At 42.1% G+C, this 22,213-nt stretch overlaps 1 protein-coding gene across 2 annotated transcripts in view; it reads right to left on the bottom strand.

Annotated features, from left to right (window-relative positions):
* Positions 1–22,213, bottom strand: part of LOC139690558 (uncharacterized) — a 244,783-nt gene that overhangs the window by 130,093 nt on the left and 92,477 nt on the right. For both annotated transcript variants that reach the window (XM_071588025.1, XM_071588026.1), the window contains exon 3: positions 3,250–4,242. In XM_071588025.1, coding sequence (XP_071444126.1) covers positions 3,250–4,242 — 993 coding nt within the window. The remainder of the gene's footprint in view (positions 1–3,249; positions 4,243–22,213) is intronic.

Here is a 22,213-nt window from a genome sequence, read left to right as displayed (position 1 = left end):
ATCGTTCCTCACGAATTCGTCAACTGAGCTCACCAGTTGGTCTGTAATGACAGACGGTCTCCCCGAACGCTCATCGTCGTGTGTGTTCCCCCCCCCCATGTTGAAGTTGCGACACCACCGCCGAACAGACGACTCGTCCATTACATTGTCTCCATACACCTCCTTTAATTGGCGATGAATATCACATGGGCGAACGTTTCTTGCATTGAGGAATTTAATCACTGCCCTCACTTCACAACTGGCGGCGTTCTCAATTTTTTTAAACATTGTAAACAATCACAGAAACAACACAGGCAATGCTAGCGTCACGCAACTTGGCTCAGAGAAGGCAGACAAGCCACTGAAGCTATCTGACCTCGTCCAGCGGCTACTCGCGTCGTCAGCACTTCATGCGGCACGAACGGGTACTACTTTCCGGATGACCCTCGTAGTTTTCACCTTCAAAAGAACTGTGATCTCTTCTTAATTTCGTCAAGTAAATTCAAAATTGCTAATACTGTGCATTGGAGAACGTCGAAATGATTTCCAATGATCCTATAGCTCAAATAATGCCTATAGCTCAACCATGAGGGGAAATGCTTTCGAAAAGAAATAAAGAAAAAGTACAGCATTAGCTGATTCAGTTAAGTGCGACGCTTGTTTTTTAATACGGTCGGGAAATAAGGTCAAAGTTATAAAAATTCCTGTGAATATAAAAACGCCGCCATTGACTGGATAGGTGTTAAAACACGTCTTAATAAAGAGTACGACATTGCTCAAATGTCAGCTTGGCATTATAACATAAGTCCTGAGAACTAGTGGCATTTCCTTTGTTTTTATGTACATCGTACTGGTTCACGAAGGCATTCGAAAAAGTATTACAAGGAGAAGGTCCCAAACTTAGTGCTCTGAAGGCAATGGCCCACCGTCGGATAATCAAATCGCGAGCGAAAATGTAACCCCTCGAATCCTCCTCCACGATCTCGCGCGGGAGCACTGAACGATTTGCCATGCATGGTACGCGAGTGATCCGCTCTTACCATGCAATATGCGAGCCCAGAAAGGAAAAGTTTGCGTCCTGCCCCTTGTTAGATTCTGGAGCGTATCCGCTAATAAAAGTGAGACGCTGCCGCGCGTGCGGCCATGGTGGAAAGGAAATGCAATTTCCAACTCATGAATATAAATTATAGTGCTTTACGTCGTCCTTTTCAAACTTAAGAGATAAAAAAATACTTTGGTATAAACAGCGACATGGAATGTTTACTACGAATTAGTGGCAGTTTCAGGTATTCAATGCATTATCTACAAGAATAAAAAATACACACAAATGTATACAGGAAGAGAGAGAGAGTATATTTTGTGCTTTAGTTGAGAAAGTAATCGACTTGTGTAAAGACATGTCGTTAATATAATATCTACTAACGTGTTGTAAATATTTCAGACTTAAATAAAATAAATAGAACGGAGAAAAATGTCTATTTTTTCGAAAGAAAAAAATGAGACGAATAGAAAGATAATTGCACTGCACGACTACCGCTTAATATCATATAAAATACTACATATTTCAGTATCTAGATTGTACATTATATTTTTATCTTTGCAAAAAGACTGACTGTAAGAACTTTTTTCTAAGTCCGTAGACCATCCAATAAATAAATAGCCTATGGAAACAATATCACAAATATTTTAGTCAGCAAGCAGCATAAACTTTTCAATAAGAAGCTGATATATAGTAACAGGAAAGAAAACGAATTAGGTTTACTCTTTCCAACAGGAGATAAAGTTCGAAAGGACAATATAAATGTTCCAATAAAATCGATGGAAATATTTTCTTTAAAGGAAAGCAGGACCCTGCAAGAGGCGCAGTCTTATCTTCCTCAGTCCACACGTTTTATGGAAACATGTCATGAAAGGCATGTAAAAATAACACACTATTTTGTAAATGGAAATCCTCGATTCTGAAAATAGCAATCGTCACCTTCAGAGCAAACGATCGATTCCTTCCGCATTACCCAAATCAGGTTTCATGTTCGATTCGACAAGAATGGCTCCGCATTCTCATTTTGGCTTTTTATTCCCCCAACGACGGACGGATTCTTGTCCATAAAATGAGACAAATAAAAAGTTTTTACTGGAAAGTCAATAGTACGACGAGTCGTCTGATGACTGAGCAATGCCAACCATCAATGAGGGATTAATAACGGTAGACGTACCAAGAAGGAGGGGATCGAGATGGTGCGGGGGCTAACGTACTGGCTTCCCACCCTGAGGGCGCGGGTTCAAATCCCGGCGGTGTTGAATATTTTTCAGAGGTATCTCGATCCCTACTTGAGGTGCTTTGTGGAGGGCACTTTGAGTGAGTACGGCGTCCGTCGGATGGGACGTTAAGCTGCGGACCCCTTGGCGCCTTTCGTAAAGAGTAGGCTAATGCCGACGCCGGGTTTCTCTCCACCCTTCATCCTTTCCTATCCATCCCCTATGGCGCAAATGACCTTAGCTGTCGGTCGCCTCCCCTCAAAACTACTACTACTACCAAGAAGGATAAATGTTTTGTTGCAGAGATTTAAGTTAATATTGAGTGAATTGCATGTTTTGTAACATGCAATTCCATCAGTATTGAGTGAATTGAATGTTTTGTAACATGCAATAGGGTGCCAAATTATATCCACTAGGCGTTAGTTACCCTATTTACATTCTATAAAGCTTCAAATCCAATTGTATACACTAAAAAGACAATAGGTAATCTTAAAAAAAGTACCTATTTCTAGTTAAGTTTAAATATAAATGTTGAAGTTCTTGTGAAAGTCGATCGCTATTCAGAACTTTATAAGGTTTACTACTGAAGCAATACTCGTGTCCCTTTTCTCGTTTCTACTAGGCAGTTAAAGTATGTTTTAGCTGATTTGTTAGCATCAAAATTTTACTAATAATCGCATTTATTATAATAGTCAGTGCAATAGTTTAGCCCACCACAAATTAGTACCAAACTCAACGTTGATTTCCAGGATACGATTATATTTTTCCTGAAAAAGTTACCATATTGAAACACCAAATTTAATTGAAATATTTAATGCTGCCTTCACACCATTCAAACAATGGACTTTATTTTTTTAGGTTCCTGGCAATATTGCCGATTTCTAACCGCCTCCAAAATCTGCGAATGACGACAAACAATAAATAATCGTGCAGTTACAATCAAATGCAACTGGACCAACCAATCAACAAACAGCAGAGAGTAAAATTGGGCGAGAGGGATCGAACACTACTCACCCTTCCCGTGTGATCGCTCACGTTGAGGTCAGCGCTCGACGCCCCGACCAGCGTGGCCCTCCTGATCAACTGCATGACCGCGTCCTCGTCGCCATCCCTGCACGCCTTCAGGAGCGCCGTGCCTAGCTCCGTGGCGGGCGGCGTCGCCGATGGGGACGACGCAGAAGATGACACCCTCCGCCCCGCGTGTGGGGGCGAGTGGTGGAGGGCTACGCCTCCCGCCGTCGTGTTTGCGGGCGGCAGGGCGAACGAGGACGACGATGAGGAGTAGGCCGAGATGGGGGACGTGGAAAAGGAGCCGCCGGACCCCCGGTGGTGCTGGTGGTGGTGCGTGCTGTGGTGGCGGTGGTTGTCGAACTGAACTCCGCCCACCCCCGAGGACACAAGGGTCGAGTTGGAAAGGTTGTGGTGGAGCCTCACTGCGTCCGGAAGTGTCCCCTTCCTGTAACCCGCCGTGTCGTGAGTGATTTGGCCGCCGCCGCCGAAGTGTTGGGGCAGCGCGCGGGCGGAGCGGAGTCCGGGGGAGGGGAGCGTCCCCCCGCTTCCGTAAGTGGTCGTGTGGGCGTAGTGGGAGGGACTCGGAGGGGAGGGCGGCCGAGAGTGTTGTTGGGCTGTGGTGGACTGGACCGAGTGCGACGATGAAGGCGACGGGGAGAAACCACGCGACTGGATCACTATCCTCCTGCTTCGTAGCCAACTCTGGACTCCCGCCACTTCAGCCACGCTGCCGACGGCGGTGCTGCCCCCAGGCGGATGGGAGCCCCACGAGGAGGAGGAGGAGGAAGAGAAGGAGCCTTCAGCGCCATCGCACGGCGGCAGATCGAACGTGACACGCCGCGGAGGGTGGTGCTTCTCGTGGTAGACCCTCGAGGAGCGGCTGGCGAGGACACTGCCCGTCCGCAAGGCTGGCGCCACGGGCGAGAACTCGGTAAACGAGGTGGTGAAGCTCCGCGTGGCGTAGCGGGAAGGCCGGAATTCCTCGATGGTGGACACCTTTGGTAGAGACCGGAGGGGTAAGAGGTATTATGGAGTATGTATACATCTTTGCGAGGCGCCAAGAATACCGCGCCAGTTAGTTGGGTAAAGTTAATCGAAAATATTTTCGGAGATACAACTCGACAAAGGTGTTAATTTATTTTCTTCTCCATGCCACCAGTTACATGGGTGGCTTAAGCCCTGATGTAAAGGGAATATTTGTCAGTGAGAGAAAATTCGAGTGAAATTATTAATGGAAAAACTACAACGGAATGTATCAACAAAACCATTTAAAAGTCAAAGTCTTTTATGTTAGTGATTTTTTAATTTTAATTCAAAACATCTATTTCTCCACGAAAAATGTTTGTAAATGATATGTACGACTTGATTTTAGGAAGAGTAAGGAAACTTTCAGGAAAATTTTGGCAAATTATTTCAATCAAGCGTACTGTGGAATCACAAAATGCTTTTTTTGCGAGGATATAATAACTTCAATGCGAATTGGTCTATTGAGTGAATAGTGTGGTTTCCAACGTCAAATTTGAATGGAAATATGTACCATTTAATTAAGTATATTTCTCACGCGCATAAAATTCCAATGGAAGTCTTTCACGGAATCTCAATGCATAATTTCATTTTCCCGCTGCATTTTAAAACAAGCTTTACAAGTGAGGAATAAGAATACGACAGGACGGGGAACAATTAAAACGAATTATATTATGCAGCTAAGGGCTCGTCCAAAACTAATGTTAGAGCACTCGTATTAAATTTCATTCGCGTAGCAATACGTTACACCCAATGTGAAAAGTTGCTCATAGTTAAGTATGCAGGAAAAATAAAAGGAACATTATCGCGATGGAATGTCACGCATTGGCGTGATACTATATTTCATTATGACCAAGGAGAAATCGATTTAAGGGTGGAAAAGTCCCTCGTATGCCATTCCCCTCGTTACTTTGCGGACGGAGGGCACATTAGGTAATTTCCTCCCAAACCCAGTGTCAGCACCTCGTTGCTTCCAGCTCTCGTGTCTCAAATTACAACCTCTGCCGTAACCTTTGCGTAGAAAGTAAAAGTGTTTGTGGCAGCCAAAGGGAGTGGTTGAGTGAAAGGAGGCCGAGTTTGGAATATGTTTGAATTTTACGAACGATTGCAGCGTAATGGACTTCATAGTGAGAGGAACGAAGTGAATTCGAAGAAAAAAAGATTGTTGAGCACGACTTGCTCAATTAAATCTGCATTGACATCAATCATAACACACAGGCTGCATCGAAAACTGTTTCAAGGCAAAGAATGCCGGGTGGTCTCAGAATGAATCGTAATAAAGTCTCCAGGGAATGCTGGACAACCTCTTTCGGTATTTCTAAAAGCAAATTCCGATCGCTTTACCATTTCCAAATACCTATTCGAGGGTGTTCATAGAGAGAAGGGTAAACGGGTTATGACTTGCCCACAGCAGGAGGCAGGTTTCCTGCTCCATTAAACTCCATACGTGGTTCCCATGTCTAATGATAATACCAAAGTAACATCAATTTATATTGCAGTGATGAAATACCAGAAATTCCAAACTGCGATAGAGAAACCTTATCAAGAAAGGGGGAGGTTATTTTAAGGTTATAAAGAAAGAGGAAGGCTAAGTGAAATGATAGAATAGGAGGAAAATATAGAATGGGTGGAAGTTTACCTACGAGGGTCATCCGGAAAGTAGTACCCGTTCGTGAAATAAAGACACAAAAGTAAATATTAACAAACATAAAAAATTTTATTTGAAAGAGGATACTTTAAACTACTTCTCAACATAATCTCCAAGCAAATTAAGGCATTTGTCATAACGTGTGACAAGTTTCTGTATTCCTGCTGCATAGTCCTTCGCCGCCAGCTCATTGAGATACGCGAGGGACCCATCTTGCACAAATTTTTGCATAATGCAGATGGTGTTTAACAATTTCATGAACAATTGTTCGAGAAACATTGGGAAAATGCTCACAGATGTCATCAATTGTGACGCGCCGATCGTTCCTCACGAATTCGTCAACTGAGCTCACCAGTTGGTCTGTAATGACAGACGGTCTCTCCGAACGCTCATCGTCGTGTGTGTTCCCCCTCCCCATGTTGAAGTTGCGACACCACCGCCGAACAGACGACTCGTCCATTACATTGTCTCCATACACCTCCTTTAATTGGCGATGAATATCACATGGGCGAACGTTTCTTGCATTGAGGAATTTAATCACTGCCCTCACTTCACAACTGGCGGCGTTCTCAATTTTTTTAAACATTGTAAACAATCACAGAAACAACACAGGCAATGCTAGCGTCACGCAACTTGGCTCAGAGAAGGCAGACAAGCCACTGAAGCTATCTGACCTCGTCCAGCGGCTACTCGCGTCGTCAGCACTTCATGCGGCACGAACGGGTACTACTTTCCGGATGACCCTCGTATCTTGGAAGTGTGTTGGATCAAGATGGCCGAAATAGTAGAGGCATCAGAAAAATGAATGCGTTAGGCAAAGATGCTTTCTCGAGAAAGAAGGAATTGATGACAGGGACATTGGGTTGGAAGGTTGAGAAAGCAGATTGGGGAATTTTGGGAGTGTGGTTTTGCATGGCTCAGAAATTTTGGCGTTGAATCAAGATGATAGGCTCAGATTTGAGACTTTTGATATTAGGATGCGTAGAAGGATGGGACAGTTGAAATGGACGGAAAGGAAAACAAACAAGGAAGAGCTAGACTTGGTGCGGGTGAATTGTTGGGAGAAATTCAATGGAGGCAGGAAAGATGGATGCCCAGCATTTTAATGGTCGAGAGGATGTTGAAAACTGTGATAGAGGGGAGGACGTTAGGCAATCGAAATAGGTAAATGAATGAACAGTCACGTCGAACGAAATGAAGGAGGATGTATTCGAAAAACAGTTTAAGGAACAGTTGAATCGGAAGAACAGTTTATTCTATCATTTGAGTGTCAGATTGTCTTCGCTTGGCGTGCCGAGTTCACCTCCATCCAAAACCTGCGTTAAACGGTAGACTACCAAATAATAATAATGCCTCTGAAATTGGTAGAAGTGATAACAACAATATAAAATTACAATTGTAGTCCCGGTTATTTGGGGATGTGACCGACTACTAAGAAAATTTGCGTCATTAGGGATAAGTGGGGTATTTCGTTGGATAGGATATTCAGGGAACAGAAGAAGGATGGAGAGAAACCCGTCGTCGCCATAAACCTACTTTTAACGAAAGTAGCCAAGGGGTCCACAGGTTAAGGCAATATTGCAGGACGCCGTACTCAACGAGACAAGCTCTCCACATAATACCCAAAGTAGGGTTCGGGATATCCTTTAAAAATTCCGCTGGGATATGAACTTGGGCCCTCTGTGTGGGAAACCACAGTACATCAACCACCGCAAACCCGATCCCCTATAAAGTTAAAATATACTACATAATCTCATCCATTGGCTATACCTAAGGAAAGGAATAATCGGATAAACGTCGACTCATTTGTTATTTTCACACATAAACTTCGTAGTAATTATGGGAGGCGCGCAATCGCTGATGTCTTGGGTTCCACAGAGTGGGCTAGGAAATGGGGAAAAGGACGATTGCGAGAGAGGGTGAAGAGTGAGTGTTGATATCGGAATTATAGCAGAAGGCTCGATGGAGTTCACTGGTGAACGTCCTTACGGATGGACCACTCCTCTTCCGAAGTAGGGATCGGAGTGTCATGGAAAAATTCGTAATCGAACCAGGATTTTGGCGTGGGAGGTGTTCCTTGGACAACACAAATCGATTCATTCCTATTTCTTCGACGTCCCTGGAGTCTTTCACAGACCTTAGTGTTTGGATAGAATTTTCAGGAGTATTTTGAACTCATCTTGTTTATTACTAGAGAGAAATTAAAACTAAAATAGACCGTCTTAAAAAAGTCATGCTATTTCTTTGATTCTTATCATATAGTCTCATTTAGATTGGAAAATGATGCTACTACGAGAATCCAACTTTCTTCCCAAATCCAAATTTACTTCTTTTAATTAGCTCAGGCTATTGAGAATTTCGAATGGTAAAGAGATAGCAATCAATTCTCACTTGAGCAGGTGGTAATTTCATAAAAAGTGCTCATGTATATTCATAATAGATACTGCAGTATAATGATCAACACGGATTATAACATGTACACACTATATGCAATAAAAAGAAATTCTTTGTTTAAGAATAATAAAAAACGATTTTTTGAATACAGAAAACGTTTTGATCAACAATTTACTGTCAGATTGAGGCAAAAAAAGACTCATGATGCCAGAACTCAAAATTACAACTCATGAAAAACTTTGAAATATGTATTTCAACCGAGGAGGTGGCAAATTCCAGGTTGCGCTGGATTTCATCAGCAACGATTTTTTAACCAAAATCGGTGAAGGGATACGAAATTGGTTCGTTTGGCTTGTATTTCATGTGCCTTATTTTGCTAAAAATTCCCGTTACATTCCGGAATTGAATGCCGCTTCAAATCCCTAATCTATGGAGGGATGCATAATTCAACAATGCACTCGCCGTCCGCTGGAAATGAAGGGTTTCATCCTTAAAACATTTCGACGCGGGGAAGACCGGAAGTTCGAGCTCGCGGATCGACCCTCGCGTCACCACCACTCCCCAGACTGCTGAAGGCCCCTTTTGTCCCGCCCACTAAGTGATTCGGGGGCACTCCGAATTCACTCCTAAATTTCAATAACCCGCTTGCGTCACTCGCGCCGTAGCCGCTCGGAGGTTTGCCGCTCTCTGCGCGGGGGAGCCTCCTCACCTGTTGCACAATAGGATCGGCGGAGCGGACTGAGGGAAGGGGTCCAAAGAAGAGATAGAAGGCGGCGGGGGAAGGGGTTTGAGGGAATCTACTGCCGCCAACGCGGATGAACCGCGACCACTTAGACGCACAAAGCATGAGCATGTAGGAAGGAACTTCCCTCCTGGGGAAAGTCGTAAAAACTGAAAGCTATTGAGGGAGTCGGCTAGCGTTCCCTTGGTGATAGCGACATGAGCAGAAAGCATGCACCTTCGTGCCAAAGGTGCATTTTTAGCAGCTAAATGACATTCTGCGAATGTTTAATCCATTACTTGGGCGTGGAAAATTTCGCAGGCGTGGGAGCTCAATCGTCAACGTTCTGCTCTGCGCTCCACCATATGATGCCAATCGTTATAAGCTACATAATTTCAGGGAATCTTCAACTTACTTCAATGAAATGTTTGTACTTTGAAAAGACTGTTGATTCAAAGATCTTAGTATAAAAACACTTAAGGTGATTAGCCTTGGTTTTTCGCTATCATGAAAGAATGATAATTTAAATATATCACTGCCGTACATTTAAAAACATCAGTGCCGGGATTCCTTTTATCTTATTTTATCTGGAAGCTCTAATCTGCCGATAAAGTGCAGAATTCGAATAATTCCTTTAATAGTGCAATGTTGAGAAAAAGTCGACAGAGCTGCTTATTTCTAAAAGGTTACTGCTAATTTGGTTTGCTAACCTTAATAAGGACTGGAGGGGTCTATATCCTATTTTCACTGATCACTCATCACATTGCATTTCTTTCCGCAGCGTAGCCGCAATTGATCTTATTCCAAATTGAAAAAATCAACTGTCCGCAACAAAATAAATTATAATTACAGTCAGTGACCATTTTATATGTTAAGTGAATTAATACTTCCTGCGATCGATATGGAATCAATACTTTCGATAGTCAGGCAGACTGTGTTAGGCAGTAAAGAAGTAACTACAAAAAAGATAGGTAGAGGTCAACGAATTAATTGTGTACACAAATTAGTTCATCAGGCCTAGAAATACAGCATTAAATACACCTTTATAATTAATTATATTAATTTTTGTTCAATGAAACTTGAGGAATTAGTGGGTCATGAAAAAAGTATGAATTGGAATTACCAGTATGAAAAACATGAATAAAGTATATTTCTAATACTGATTACGAGAGAATCAATGAAAGTCCAAGTATCAAAAGCGAGTAAGATAGAAGACCGAATATTCTGAGGGGAATAGGTAGACCTAGACGAAACATGAGTGGATGCGGTCGAGGAAACTTTCACGACAAGGAATTAAAAGTCTCAATTACAGTGCGTATACAAGGTTTGTATAAAAAATATCGGGAACAATTCTTTCCGGACGTGACTTTACGTTGCAGCGCGCTCGCGCCGCGCAGGTTCGGTGGTGGGGGGTCTGCCCTTTTCCAAGCGCCAATCGCCTGCGAGCGCTCGTTCAGCCTAGATCGTATTTTTAGTGGACCCCTGTCGAGCGACTCAGCCCAAAGGCAAAATGCAGCGAACGATTGAACAGCGGTACGCTATCATATTTTGTGTCAGGGAAATTGGATACGGAGACGTTGGGTATGATTTATCAAGTGTTCAAGGATGAAAGCATGTCACAAACGGCAGTTTTTAAGTGGCACAAGCTCTTCAAAGATGGCCGAGAGAGAGTGGGGGACGAGCCCCGTGCTGGACGGCCGTCGACGGCGAGAACCGACGACAACGTGCCACGTGTGCGTGAGATGCTGAATTCAGACCGTCAGTGAAATGTGCCCATGATCTCAGATCGTACTGGCATTGATAAGATGGTAGTCAACACCATTATCACTGAAAATTTGGCGATGCGAATGATATACGCTAAACTCGTCCCGAAGATCTTGACGGACGACTGAGGCAGAATTGAGTCTGCTTACAAAGACCTTCTGAACTGCGTTGCGACGATTCCCCAACCCCCTTACAACCCCGACTTGGCACCAGCAGACAACTTCCTATTCCCAAAAGTAAAATCCTCCCTCAAAGGTCACCACCATGAGACTTTCAGTGCCGTCCAAGAAGTTTGCTCACGTACTCTTATGGACCTTCCGGAATCCGCCTACTAGGGAGCCTTCGAGTCGTGGAAAAGCCGTTGGCAAAAGAGTGCCGACACTAAAGGGATGACTTTGGAGAGTTTTAAGGCAATGTAGCAATCTCTGAAAGAAATCTATTTTTCCAAAACATTTCCCGATACTTTTCATACAAACCTTTCCTCTCCGAGGAGTCTGTATGAAACAAGAAAGGAATCTGAAAGAGGTGATAAAGGAAGCAAGGACAGAGCAGTATGGAGGAATTGAATAAAAGAGAGGACTTTATAAATAATCTCACTACTTCAAATTTGTGTTTTGACTGCACCAACGTCAAAAGGGGTGCAATGCGTAATTATTCAAGTTAAACATTTAAAGAAAAGTCCACCTATTTTCATTCCATAATGCGATTGGGTTGCGAATTCATAAGTTTGCTCATCGAAAGCGTTCATGCATGTAGTCCGGTGAAGGATGCGAAAGTTGTTGGCATTGAAGGGCGCCCTTCCCATCGCCAGCTATCATATCAAAACAGATCCACAAAACTTGACGACCACCTCAGCATCGCTGAACTGTTGATTGAGGGCGTACGCAAAATGAATGACGCCTTTCTTGAAAAAAATGCGTAAAATTTTCAAATCAAAACTCTCCTCCCTCTCTTGCCAAAGGAGTAGGAAGAATAACCCGACGTTAAGCGCACCTGAAACCACGGTGATGTAGCGGATCCCAAGATTTTGAGGGAGAGGCATACGTTTAGCCGCTGGCACGTAAGGGAACACGGCTCGACAGTCCGCTAACGAGCCGAACATTCCTTTTTATTCCATCATATCACAACAACAGTCGCTAAATCAGGGGAGGGGAAATTTTCGAGGTAATGAAATTAGGTCACGACATTACGACGGTTGTCAAAAGCCAAAGTTTGATTGAATGGCAACGGCATCAACTTTTTGTGGCACTTGAGAGTAAAAACGCGTATAAAACATTTCGTGCCTTCTTCTCCCTCCGCTGGCATGGGTATTTAAGAAATCAGACCTCCAAATACCAGGCACGCCCTGTTAGGAATGCAGAAATAAGGCAAGCTCATTAATTAACGAATACATGGCGTTTAAATATCATAAATTTGTTAAGCTTGACAAAATGAACACGCCATCCTTAAATATTTTGTCATGGGGGACGACGTGAATTCATAAATGAAGAAACACTGCTCCCTCCTTTCTAAGAGGAATAGGAACATATTTCATTGGTGTCAGGTGGACTGGGGAAAATTTTAAGCACCACGTGGACTAGACATGCCAAGGATTTTAATCCCTCTTTGAGCACGGATGTTGTGTTTAATAACTATTGTCAGATTACACCAGGCATTTTTAGTGGAAGAAAATAGTTATTACGCACTGCAGCTCTCGGATATGAAAGTTTGATCTAGAATCACCGCAAAGTAAGAAGCTAGAGGTAACATTTTCTATTACGATAATAAGACATCACGAATTATTTCTTTGCATTATTTTTCAAACCACATTAGCAGTCCATCTTATAAAATTTGATTTTATTTGATCTCTCTTATCGTAACCTTAAGGTACTGCTAAGTAGAGTAATTTATGTGGTCAATAATAGTATAACTACGAAATAGTGACACATTTTACTCACATTTATGATTTCATTGAAATCGTACTTAATGGTAATACGATAATACGCGGATGAGAAAATGCGCCGCAACACATATGACTACGTCAACACTTCTGCGCCTTTACGGAATAATCTCATTAATAGGAATAATATCATGCCATACATATCTCTCCGGATATCAAACATCACGCAGTCGGTCAGTCAATCAGTCTAAAAAAAATAGCAGGTTCATAGGATTTCAGGCGCCACATTCAGATGTCCAAAATGCTTTCATCAACTGTGAAAACTGGTTATAGCATACAACGCTTGTTTATTTAGTCGAAATTAAGACCGAATATTTATTCATTTATTCATTGGAGGTTTCACTTCATAAATCCCAGTGACCACAGGTGCTTAAATAGCCTGTTACTGGCAGTCGTTGCCTTAAGGAAATAATGGTAATTACCATTTTGGGAAAAGGTGAAATGTTCACAAAGAATTTTCATCAAAATCACTTTGCTAGCACTAGCTTCAATTATACATTATGAACACAACAATATCAATGATTGTTTCGACTCCCTAGACAACGCTCTGGGCAAACAAAAATTAGATAATCAACTCTTTACTGCAGTTGACCAAATGACGCTTTCTATAGAGCGTAAGTGAATTCGCTAGTATTTGTTATCAATTGCTGGCAATACAGATCGTTCTGCACCTGCTGGAGAAAAATCATATTCTGCCATTGGCCTCGAGAAGTTAACCTTTCCAGGCCTCTCGGTTTCACCGGCAGTTCCAGTCTGAATTTAAATCGACTATTTCGAGCCACAAATGAAGTTGACGCCTAAAATAAGACGTAGAATCCGATACTCCCGCGGGAATACTAATTGAGCGCAGTGAGCGTGGCCAAGAATGAAGAAAGGGCCACTCCGCCCGAATCGCCCTCGGCCATCGGAGATACGAGAGCTGAGAGCGTCTCGTGTCCGCGAGCCCGAGAGCGAAGGGAATGATCGCGAGAAGGAATTCGGTGAATCTTTCCACGGGGGGGGGGGGGGAAGCAGATGAACGCCCACAGTTGGCGTCCGCCAATGAGGGTGCTTTGCCCGAGGGTTTAGTGTGTCGGCGATGGCAGACGCGCACCGTTGAGAGATCGTCCTTATCGGGACCTCCCCAAGGTCGCCCACCCACCGACTCGTGAGGTGCGCAAGGTGATTCAATTCAAATATCAATGTTCTCTCAGTAATATCAAATTCAATCTTTGATATTACTGAGAGAACTACTTATGGTAGTCTTACGTGTGTATTCATGTTACATTAATTGCATTCTTAATTGTTCAAATTGAAAAAAAACAAATCTTCATGTTTAATATAGAACGTCAGATGTGGAGATCGTTTAAAAAACCATACCTTGTGGGAATTACTCATAATCAAAGTTATATTAGTAACTCTGCGAAAACGAAAATTATATTGGTAACTATGCAATACCTCAGTAAGAAATACGGAAAATATAACTTCAAACTATTCAATATTGTTTCCAATGTGGCGTATTTGTCCTATGGTCTTCCTCGTAGCACTTACCCTCCCATTATGCTCCTAATAAATGAACTTCATTCCGTTCCTATTGGTTTGTATCTCGATTGTTTTCCCGCACATTGCTCAGGAATATACCAGTAAATATATTCTAAACAAATACACTGCCCTGCACATTTTCACGATATGGCCTCAACATGTGAATCCAACCCAGCACCTAATATTCCTTTAAATGAACAAATTCAAATAAATATTTCTCCCGAGAATTGCAGGTAGATACAATCTTCATTTAAAGATCAAATGTGGCTGTCACAAAACCTGAAAGTTTGGAATAATATTAGTTTAGATTAATATGAGTATTACACCATCATTATGTGCGGTATGATAATTGAACGCCAATGTGCTGGTATTTGCTCGTTTAATTATTTTTAGATGATCCTTCATGAACTTAGGTTAAAACGAACGATTCCATCAATCTTAATGAAGCGTGCGCCAACTTGATTTTAAACACTACGATATTTTACACTGTATCCTGGGAAATCGCAACAACGAAAAGCTACTTCTACAAAAATCCGGCATTTACAAACAAAAATGCAGCAATGGTTAACACTCAAGCATAGGAAAATCAAAATAAAACCTTATCATTATATTATGGAACACTTCACGGGCGAAAATTTTACTGAAACCGCCTGAAACTTGATGATGAAGTTAACCTAAAAAACTTAACAACAAGAATTACAACGAACCTGATATCAAAAGCTCCAAACTAGACTTGACTCACTCTCCAACTTGAACACTTTAAGACAGTGACTCCGAGCAGATCCATTCCCGTATCAAACTACTAGACATTTGCCTCTCCACGATGATGGCTATCTTGTTGGACTGCCTTATAGGAGTATTATTATTTCCTTGGCTATAGGAATGCACACTATTTAGTCTTCATTATATTATCCTTTCGGGGATCAGTTACTGCATCCCTACATTCTTCCCCATCCAATCAACTGATCTTACACGCTGGCCCCTTTTTTTTTATTCCTAACATCCATTACTCTCGCATACTTTATTTAGTACAAGTATTTGTCTCATTTCTTCCTCATGGTGCCTTTTCTCAGCTTTTTTCCTAAAAAATACAAACCATTGCGTCACAAAATACAATTGATTTTTCTTTTACGCTCTTCATAAAGCTCTCCTATTTAACTCTTAAACAAGCTTCCTCGTTTTTCCTTTTTTATCTATCCATTTGATCTTCGGCATTCGGTTACAGCAACAGGTTGTGAAGAATCATTTTTTTCCAGTGGTTCACGTCCCTGATTTACGAAGTCCTACTTTCGAACAAATATTTTCAGATTGGAAATTGAGCATAATTGTGACCAAATGATTGCAACTTGCCGCAAGTCAAAATTTTTTGTCCATTTTGTTTCCATGAACCTATTACAGCATAGTAAGGTGCATAATGAGTGCAAGGACATTTTAATACACTGGGAGGAAAGGGAGAAGTGGGATGAGGATCAAGAAACTGATTGCGACTGGCAACTGAACTCATTCTTTAACTAAAGATGAAGTCCTATTACATCAAAATTTGGTCGGAAATGAATTTGTTATTTGGTGGAAAGTTGCAATTAATCGTTCATTAATTACCGTTTCTTGGTCTGTAACCTTATGGCCTTAAGACGGCTGTAGTTGTCTCTGCAACGATATTATGATACCTAAACTTGTTTGAGCTGAAGACAAACATTGATTGCAACAAGTTTCATCTTCAACCATTTTTTCCATCTCCCCCTGCTTGCGCCCAACTGTCCGCAAACGATTTGTAAAAAGTATTGTTTTCTGTGATGGGTGGGGGAGATAAAAGTTAATCGATTCATGAGAAGTTTAGACCAAAACCCAGGCTTAAAGCTTGGTCGTAGATCCTGATCGAAATTATGTCTCGTCTACAATTGCATTTAGAAATCCAAAAACAGGGATCTTAAAACAAATCACTGGTGGCTAAGGAAACAAAGATATACTGTAGTATTTTCAGTTAACTTCTCTGCACTTACTCTACTGGGAGCTTACGTAAGAATACGCACTGTTTCTTAAGCTAATTTAAGAAAATTCTAAAGGTTCAAAATGTAACTTAGCGGTTTCGATTCATTCAGGCAACGATTATACACTAATGAAATTAATCTAAACAGAGGGTATTGCAGAGCAGATACGAGATAATATCACGCCGTTATTTCGCTGCTGCGGTATCCTACTTCACCCATAAGCACTTTCGGCGAATTGCAGTCTAATGAAACTCAGGTCACCTACTTTACCTGATGATAACTTTGTAAGTCGAAACCAAGGTCGTGTTTAATAAAATATACGTGGAATAACTAAGTATTTCTTTTCCGATCAGGTCACCCAATTAAAAGTTCACCGAAGTGATATATTGTCCAACGAAAAAACCAAAATAACTAAAAAGATGCATAAATATGATATCTGGATAATTTTATTCGGATTCAAGAATGCAATATGCGCTCCCCTTACGAGCACAAGCCGGAAGGCGGACACTGGCCCTGGCCATCGGATGAGGTCATAACCTATAACCAATCGCAGATATGATGACAACGGGAAAACCTAAAGTTCATGGCAGAGAGAACTGTGCTGAAATAAATTTAAAAAAGTCACGTCACACAAGCCCTCTTCTCTTTATCTATTCTGAGAATTCTATTTCTGTGATATCAAACAAGCAATCGCAGAAAGATCAACGTATTTCCGAATTTTCCCGGGAGGCGTCTCCGGCATAGGTGAAAGTGAACCGCTCATCTTTGGGCAAGGAAGGATCAAATGCCGCTGATCTTGCCGTACCAACTCTGATGACGCAATTCTATCAGTCCCCGTCTTTCAGCAAAAGGTTGGAGAGCCTCGATGATTCACCGAGATATTATCGGATACAAGTCACAGCAATCCCTACTCCAGCATGGATGTTTGGTTTGACGCGTTTTCATAACATTTCAAAAACTAATCCGAAATCTACACTTTGCTCTTCACTTCCTGGCATCCTTCCATTTCATCCACTTTTCATTTAAAATATAGTATCCTTGATGAAAAAGTTCAATTGAAACATTAATTGTAGAAAATGTGTGTCTAAAGCGTTTCGACGGTAGAAACGAAATCTCAGAGTCAACTTCGCTTGGAGAAGTGCCCAATACTTGAATCACAAAGGAAAAGCCATGTCCGTGAGGAAATTCTAAAACCGCACTGATTAAAGGGGTCATCGGGTGTACTCATCGGGCGTAAAAATATTAATTTCATGAATTTAGCTCACAAATTGTTCACATACCCTCTGAAGTAATGACGTATATAATATCAAATTATTGATTACCCTCGTATTGTTACTGTGTGTTATCCAACGAAAAAAAAGAATCACTGAGTGAGAATTGGTGTTGAAATACTTTGGTTAGCAAAATAATTATCCATTTCCGTCAGTAAGGAGAAGGATAGTATATCCCTGCCAACGTGAGGGATAAATATGACTTCGACTTCTCTTTAACATAAAACATATGAGAAACATTCACTGTGACATAATAATGAACATTACTATTATTACTATACGTCCACATGTTAACAAGTCCCAATAAATGACCGAATTACTTACCTACGTAACCTATTTTTCACTGACCCAAAATCAAACTTCGCTTCATCAAATGCACATGCCATCAAAATTTGCTTGACATTACATTATTCCTCTGCTACAATGGATCACATTCCAAACAACATTCAAAATTATTTTTCGTTTAAATGACGTCATCTTCAGATAACTCTAAATGCACTGAACACTTTCGAGTACATTCATTTCAATAAATGTATAGCATATTAAATCAGACAATTTGTAAATAATTAACCGATTATTGCGAAGGAAATAAAATGTGGACGAACTAGTAGGGACATATGAGGAGAATGAATGATAAGAAAGGCAGAAGTAAGGTTCTGACAGGCAAGCCAGGTGGAACAGGAAAACGGAAAAGAACAAGAAAAAGATGACTAAAAGGCGTAGAGCATGACTGGATACAGGTTTCGGGAAGGGGTTAGGAGATATAGGTTTAGAACAGAGGACCACGAAAACTAAAGGAACAAGGCAAGTCAAGGCCCGTCAAGAGATTTAGAGCAGAGGTTGTTCACGGTGCTGATTTTAAAGAGTATTTTACGGGGTAAAAATAGAAATTTACCAGTTTCAAATTTTTTTTAAATGGCATGCACTGCAAGCGCTTAGTAAGAACCTTTCTTTTGCGGGGTTTCATCAAAGTTGACTATGGTTCTAGGGAGCGATTTACAGAACATCGAACTAAAAAATACGGTAGCTCACTCTTGAGAAGGTCACGATTATTATTGATCAATTTCACGAGCGAATGCCACGAACACGTTTCATCAACATGACACCTTTCCCACGAGACCCATGGTACTATATGTTCAATCCAAATATGTTCCACAAAACACTTAATTCCCCAACAGCAATTCCCGGCACGAATCAAATCACGAATTTCACTCAAGCAGACATTCAGACCGAAGCAAATTCACCCCCAATAATGGCCTTGACAATGTATCCAAATTGGATACTTAACTACTGAAGCTTAAACGATCAATAAAAAGTAAATATTTCTTGCTCACGCCGTGAATGCCAATGATTCTCAAGCGAAACTGCGCATTATTATCCAGCAGAAATCATCTAGTCTTCGAAAATTTTTCAAATACAGCATAGCTCAATTTGAAACAACTTAAAGCATAAAGTTATATTACAGCATTGGAAGTTCACATATTTTTTTCTGATCATTAATTTAAAAAAAAGGAGAAAATAATTGCAGAGAGATACTCTTATTCGCGTATTTTCCAAGTAAAACACGAAAAATGATTTGTAAAATCCATGCTCATTAACTAGATGAAACCTATGAATTAAATTTTGAAAAATAAATTAAGAAACAAGTTAAAATGTTTTGTTTTAAAAAAAAATTCAAAAAAAATTCTTCTTTTACATGTAAATGAGGTGGCAAACATTAGACAACTGAAAAATAATTCGAGAACTAGAGATCTATAGCAATAATAGGTCGTGAGGTGTTCCAGATTATTCTGAAAAAAATAAATATTATACAAGGCATGGGTACTTGCGAATGACTCGCCTAGGGTCCAACTAATGACAAGACCCAACTGCAATCACATTAACTGGACGGCAATTATGAATTTCTACGCCCTTTCAAAATAATACACAGTTTTCAAAACTATAAACAACACTGTAATTTAAATCTAGACTACTGCTCAATTTTCTAACTATAATTGCGATTAAATGCAATATTAGTGAAACAGTTCAAACCATCATTACTATTGTCAAGTGAAACTACTAAAGGTATAAGGTTTACAGCATAATAGTATAGGTGACTTCACAACAACAGATATGTGATGGTCTTCAAATAAGGTGTCATTTCGGTTATTTCCGTATTCACGAAACTCAAAGGCAAAATACACTTTTATGTCGAAGTTCAGTCACGCCTTGCGCATCGAACCTCGACTTTTACAACATTCATTAAAACCCTCGTATTTATAGTCTCCACCTCGACGAAATAGAGTACGGAAATTAACCACCATGAAGAGGGTAGGGGGAGGAAATACACTACGAGGGCGAAACAAATAAAAATCGATCCCCTCGAGAACTCACCCTCATTACACGCCGCCACCCGCATCCTCTCTCTTGCTCCTCCCCCGACTCTCCTCACCCTCCACCCCCGAACCCCCTCACCGAGAGTCCCTTTCCGGGCCCTCGACGACCCATTCTCTTACCGGACAAAAAAGACAGCGCAAGCCGCCCCCCCCCCAACCACCCTTTCCGACGACCTTTTTCCTGGCCACTCCACCGGGTGCCGGCGCCGAGGGAGCGAGAGAGAGAGAGAGAGGGGGGCGGCGCCGACAAGAGGAGGAAGAAGAAGAGGCTCCGGAGGGCCGGGTCGAGGAGGCCCTCCGCTCCGCCACCACCCGGATAAGAAGCGGACACTCCGGAACGTCACGCCCTCTCGCGACGCGGCCTTCTTTTCTTTCTCGATCGCGCACGCCCGAGTACAGGTTTCAGATCGGGTGTGTACGATCCCACACACACATACGAGAGCAGTCGAGACGACGGACAGGCTAAGAAATCCTTCCGAGCCGAACCGAAAAACTCTACTCCACCGAAAAAAATCCGTCCTATTTCCGAGCACGCACCGGGCCCCACTGCTCGATTCACGGCGCTTCGAGCCCAATCCTCCTCCCCCTCGTGTCTCTCTCTTTTCCATCATCTCCCCGATGACTCAACCCCACTCCCCCCTCCTCCCCGTTGTCGGTTCTACATCCCCCCCACACCTCCCTCTTCCGACAGCCTCGAGTTTTGTCTTCCTTAACGTTGACAGTAATGCGGCAACTGTCGTCGGTATCGCGGGGGCGAAGGAGGAAGAGGTCGACGTAGCCGCCCTTTGCTTCCCTCACCCACTCCACCTCCACCCCCTCCCCACAAGCCGAACGGCCCATTACCACCCCCTCCCGCTTCTCTCCGTCGGCTGATATCTCCTCCCCCGTTCCGAGTCGGAAGCGTGGTGCTCCGCTGTAAAACCCCCTGTGTGGTGGTAGGGGCAGGGGAACGTGGGAGCCTCCCCCGAAAAGGGCAGAAGACTAATCGATCGGAAGGAATGGTTGGCGTGAGCGTCTGCGAGCGCTTGTGTGTTTGATTTCCGTGTGTTTGTGTGCGAGCGCGAGAGCACAAACGGGAAGGAGGGCGCCAGTCGGGAAGGTGAGTGAAGCGCCCGTGAGGAGTCCGTCCCTCTTCCCTCCTCTCCCACAGCGAGGCGGAGGAAGAAAATTCCCGAGGATGAAATACATAAATGAAAACAAAAGGAAAAAGGGTGGCTCCCACCCCACTGAGTAACATTTCTTCCCTTCTCTTTATTTCGTTTTCTTCCTTTGTCCAGAAGGAATTTGGACGAGTTGCGGTGAATTATTTTCTCCCCACTCCGCGTGCCCTTTCTTCCTCTTCGCCTTTACTTCTATCGAGGGTGGCGGGGTGGTTTAATAATCGAGCTGGGGTCGAGGTTGGAGGTGGGCTGGGGGGGTGGGGGTTGGTGTGCTATGAAAATCGGACGAGAACCTGGAAGAATTCCCACTCCAGCATCTGGAAGATTTTTATCAGGGAGAGGGGGGAGTGAGCGAGAGAAGAAGTGTAAAAGTAAGATTAGGGAAGGTGCTAAACGGGCCGTGGTGGTGTGGCCGAGATAATTCCATGGGCCCGAAAGTAATTTCTTCGCGTTTCGCCCGCGAGGCGAGTGTTTGCGTTTACGAAGAATCTGCCATCGTGCCATTATATTCGCGCAAGTTCTGGAAGCTCATCAAAACATTCTTTGCCGATATGGATCTACAGACTATTCCAGAAAGAATGAAATGGAGCCATAAAAAAATGGAAACCAAGGAGATTTGAGGATATTAGAAGATTGTTACTCAATTGTACATATACGAGGTAAGGAAACTTGCTGGAATCAAAAACCGAAAAACTTAATTGCATCATAAAATTACAAAACATATAAATTCTTTCGGTTTTAAACGATGACTCATAATGCCACACACAAATGAAAATAAAATGAAGATTTGGGTCTACTCTACTCCACATCTACTAATCAAGAATTGTACTGAGAGTTTTCAGAGATTATTTTATAATTTTCAACGGACTATTTCATCACAAGATGAAGGAAACATTTGCAATAAAACCATGACGAAAAACTTAATTTAGCATGAAATTTTAAACATCTTTTAGAAGTAGTCTACCTGGTAAGGGTAAGTTTTTGATGAACCCAGGTAATACACATTACTGTACTTCTAAGCCCTTAACCAACTTGACACAAAATATCCTCAAACCCCATCACATCTACCGTAAATATTACAATAACAAATGTTTTAGTTTTAGCATATTTTCTACATTCCATAATATAATTCATAACCTTGCTTTCCCAATACTCTCCCCTCT

The sequence above is a fragment of the Hetaerina americana genome, unplaced genomic scaffold (genome assembly GCF_022747635.1).
Source record: "Hetaerina americana unplaced genomic scaffold, ioHetAmer1.1.p SCAF_3, whole genome shotgun sequence".
Lineage (NCBI taxonomy): Eukaryota > Metazoa > Arthropoda > Insecta > Odonata > Calopterygidae > Hetaerina > Hetaerina americana.
Note: the sequence above shows the minus strand (reverse complement) of the source record. Positions and strands in the feature narration are given on the sequence as shown.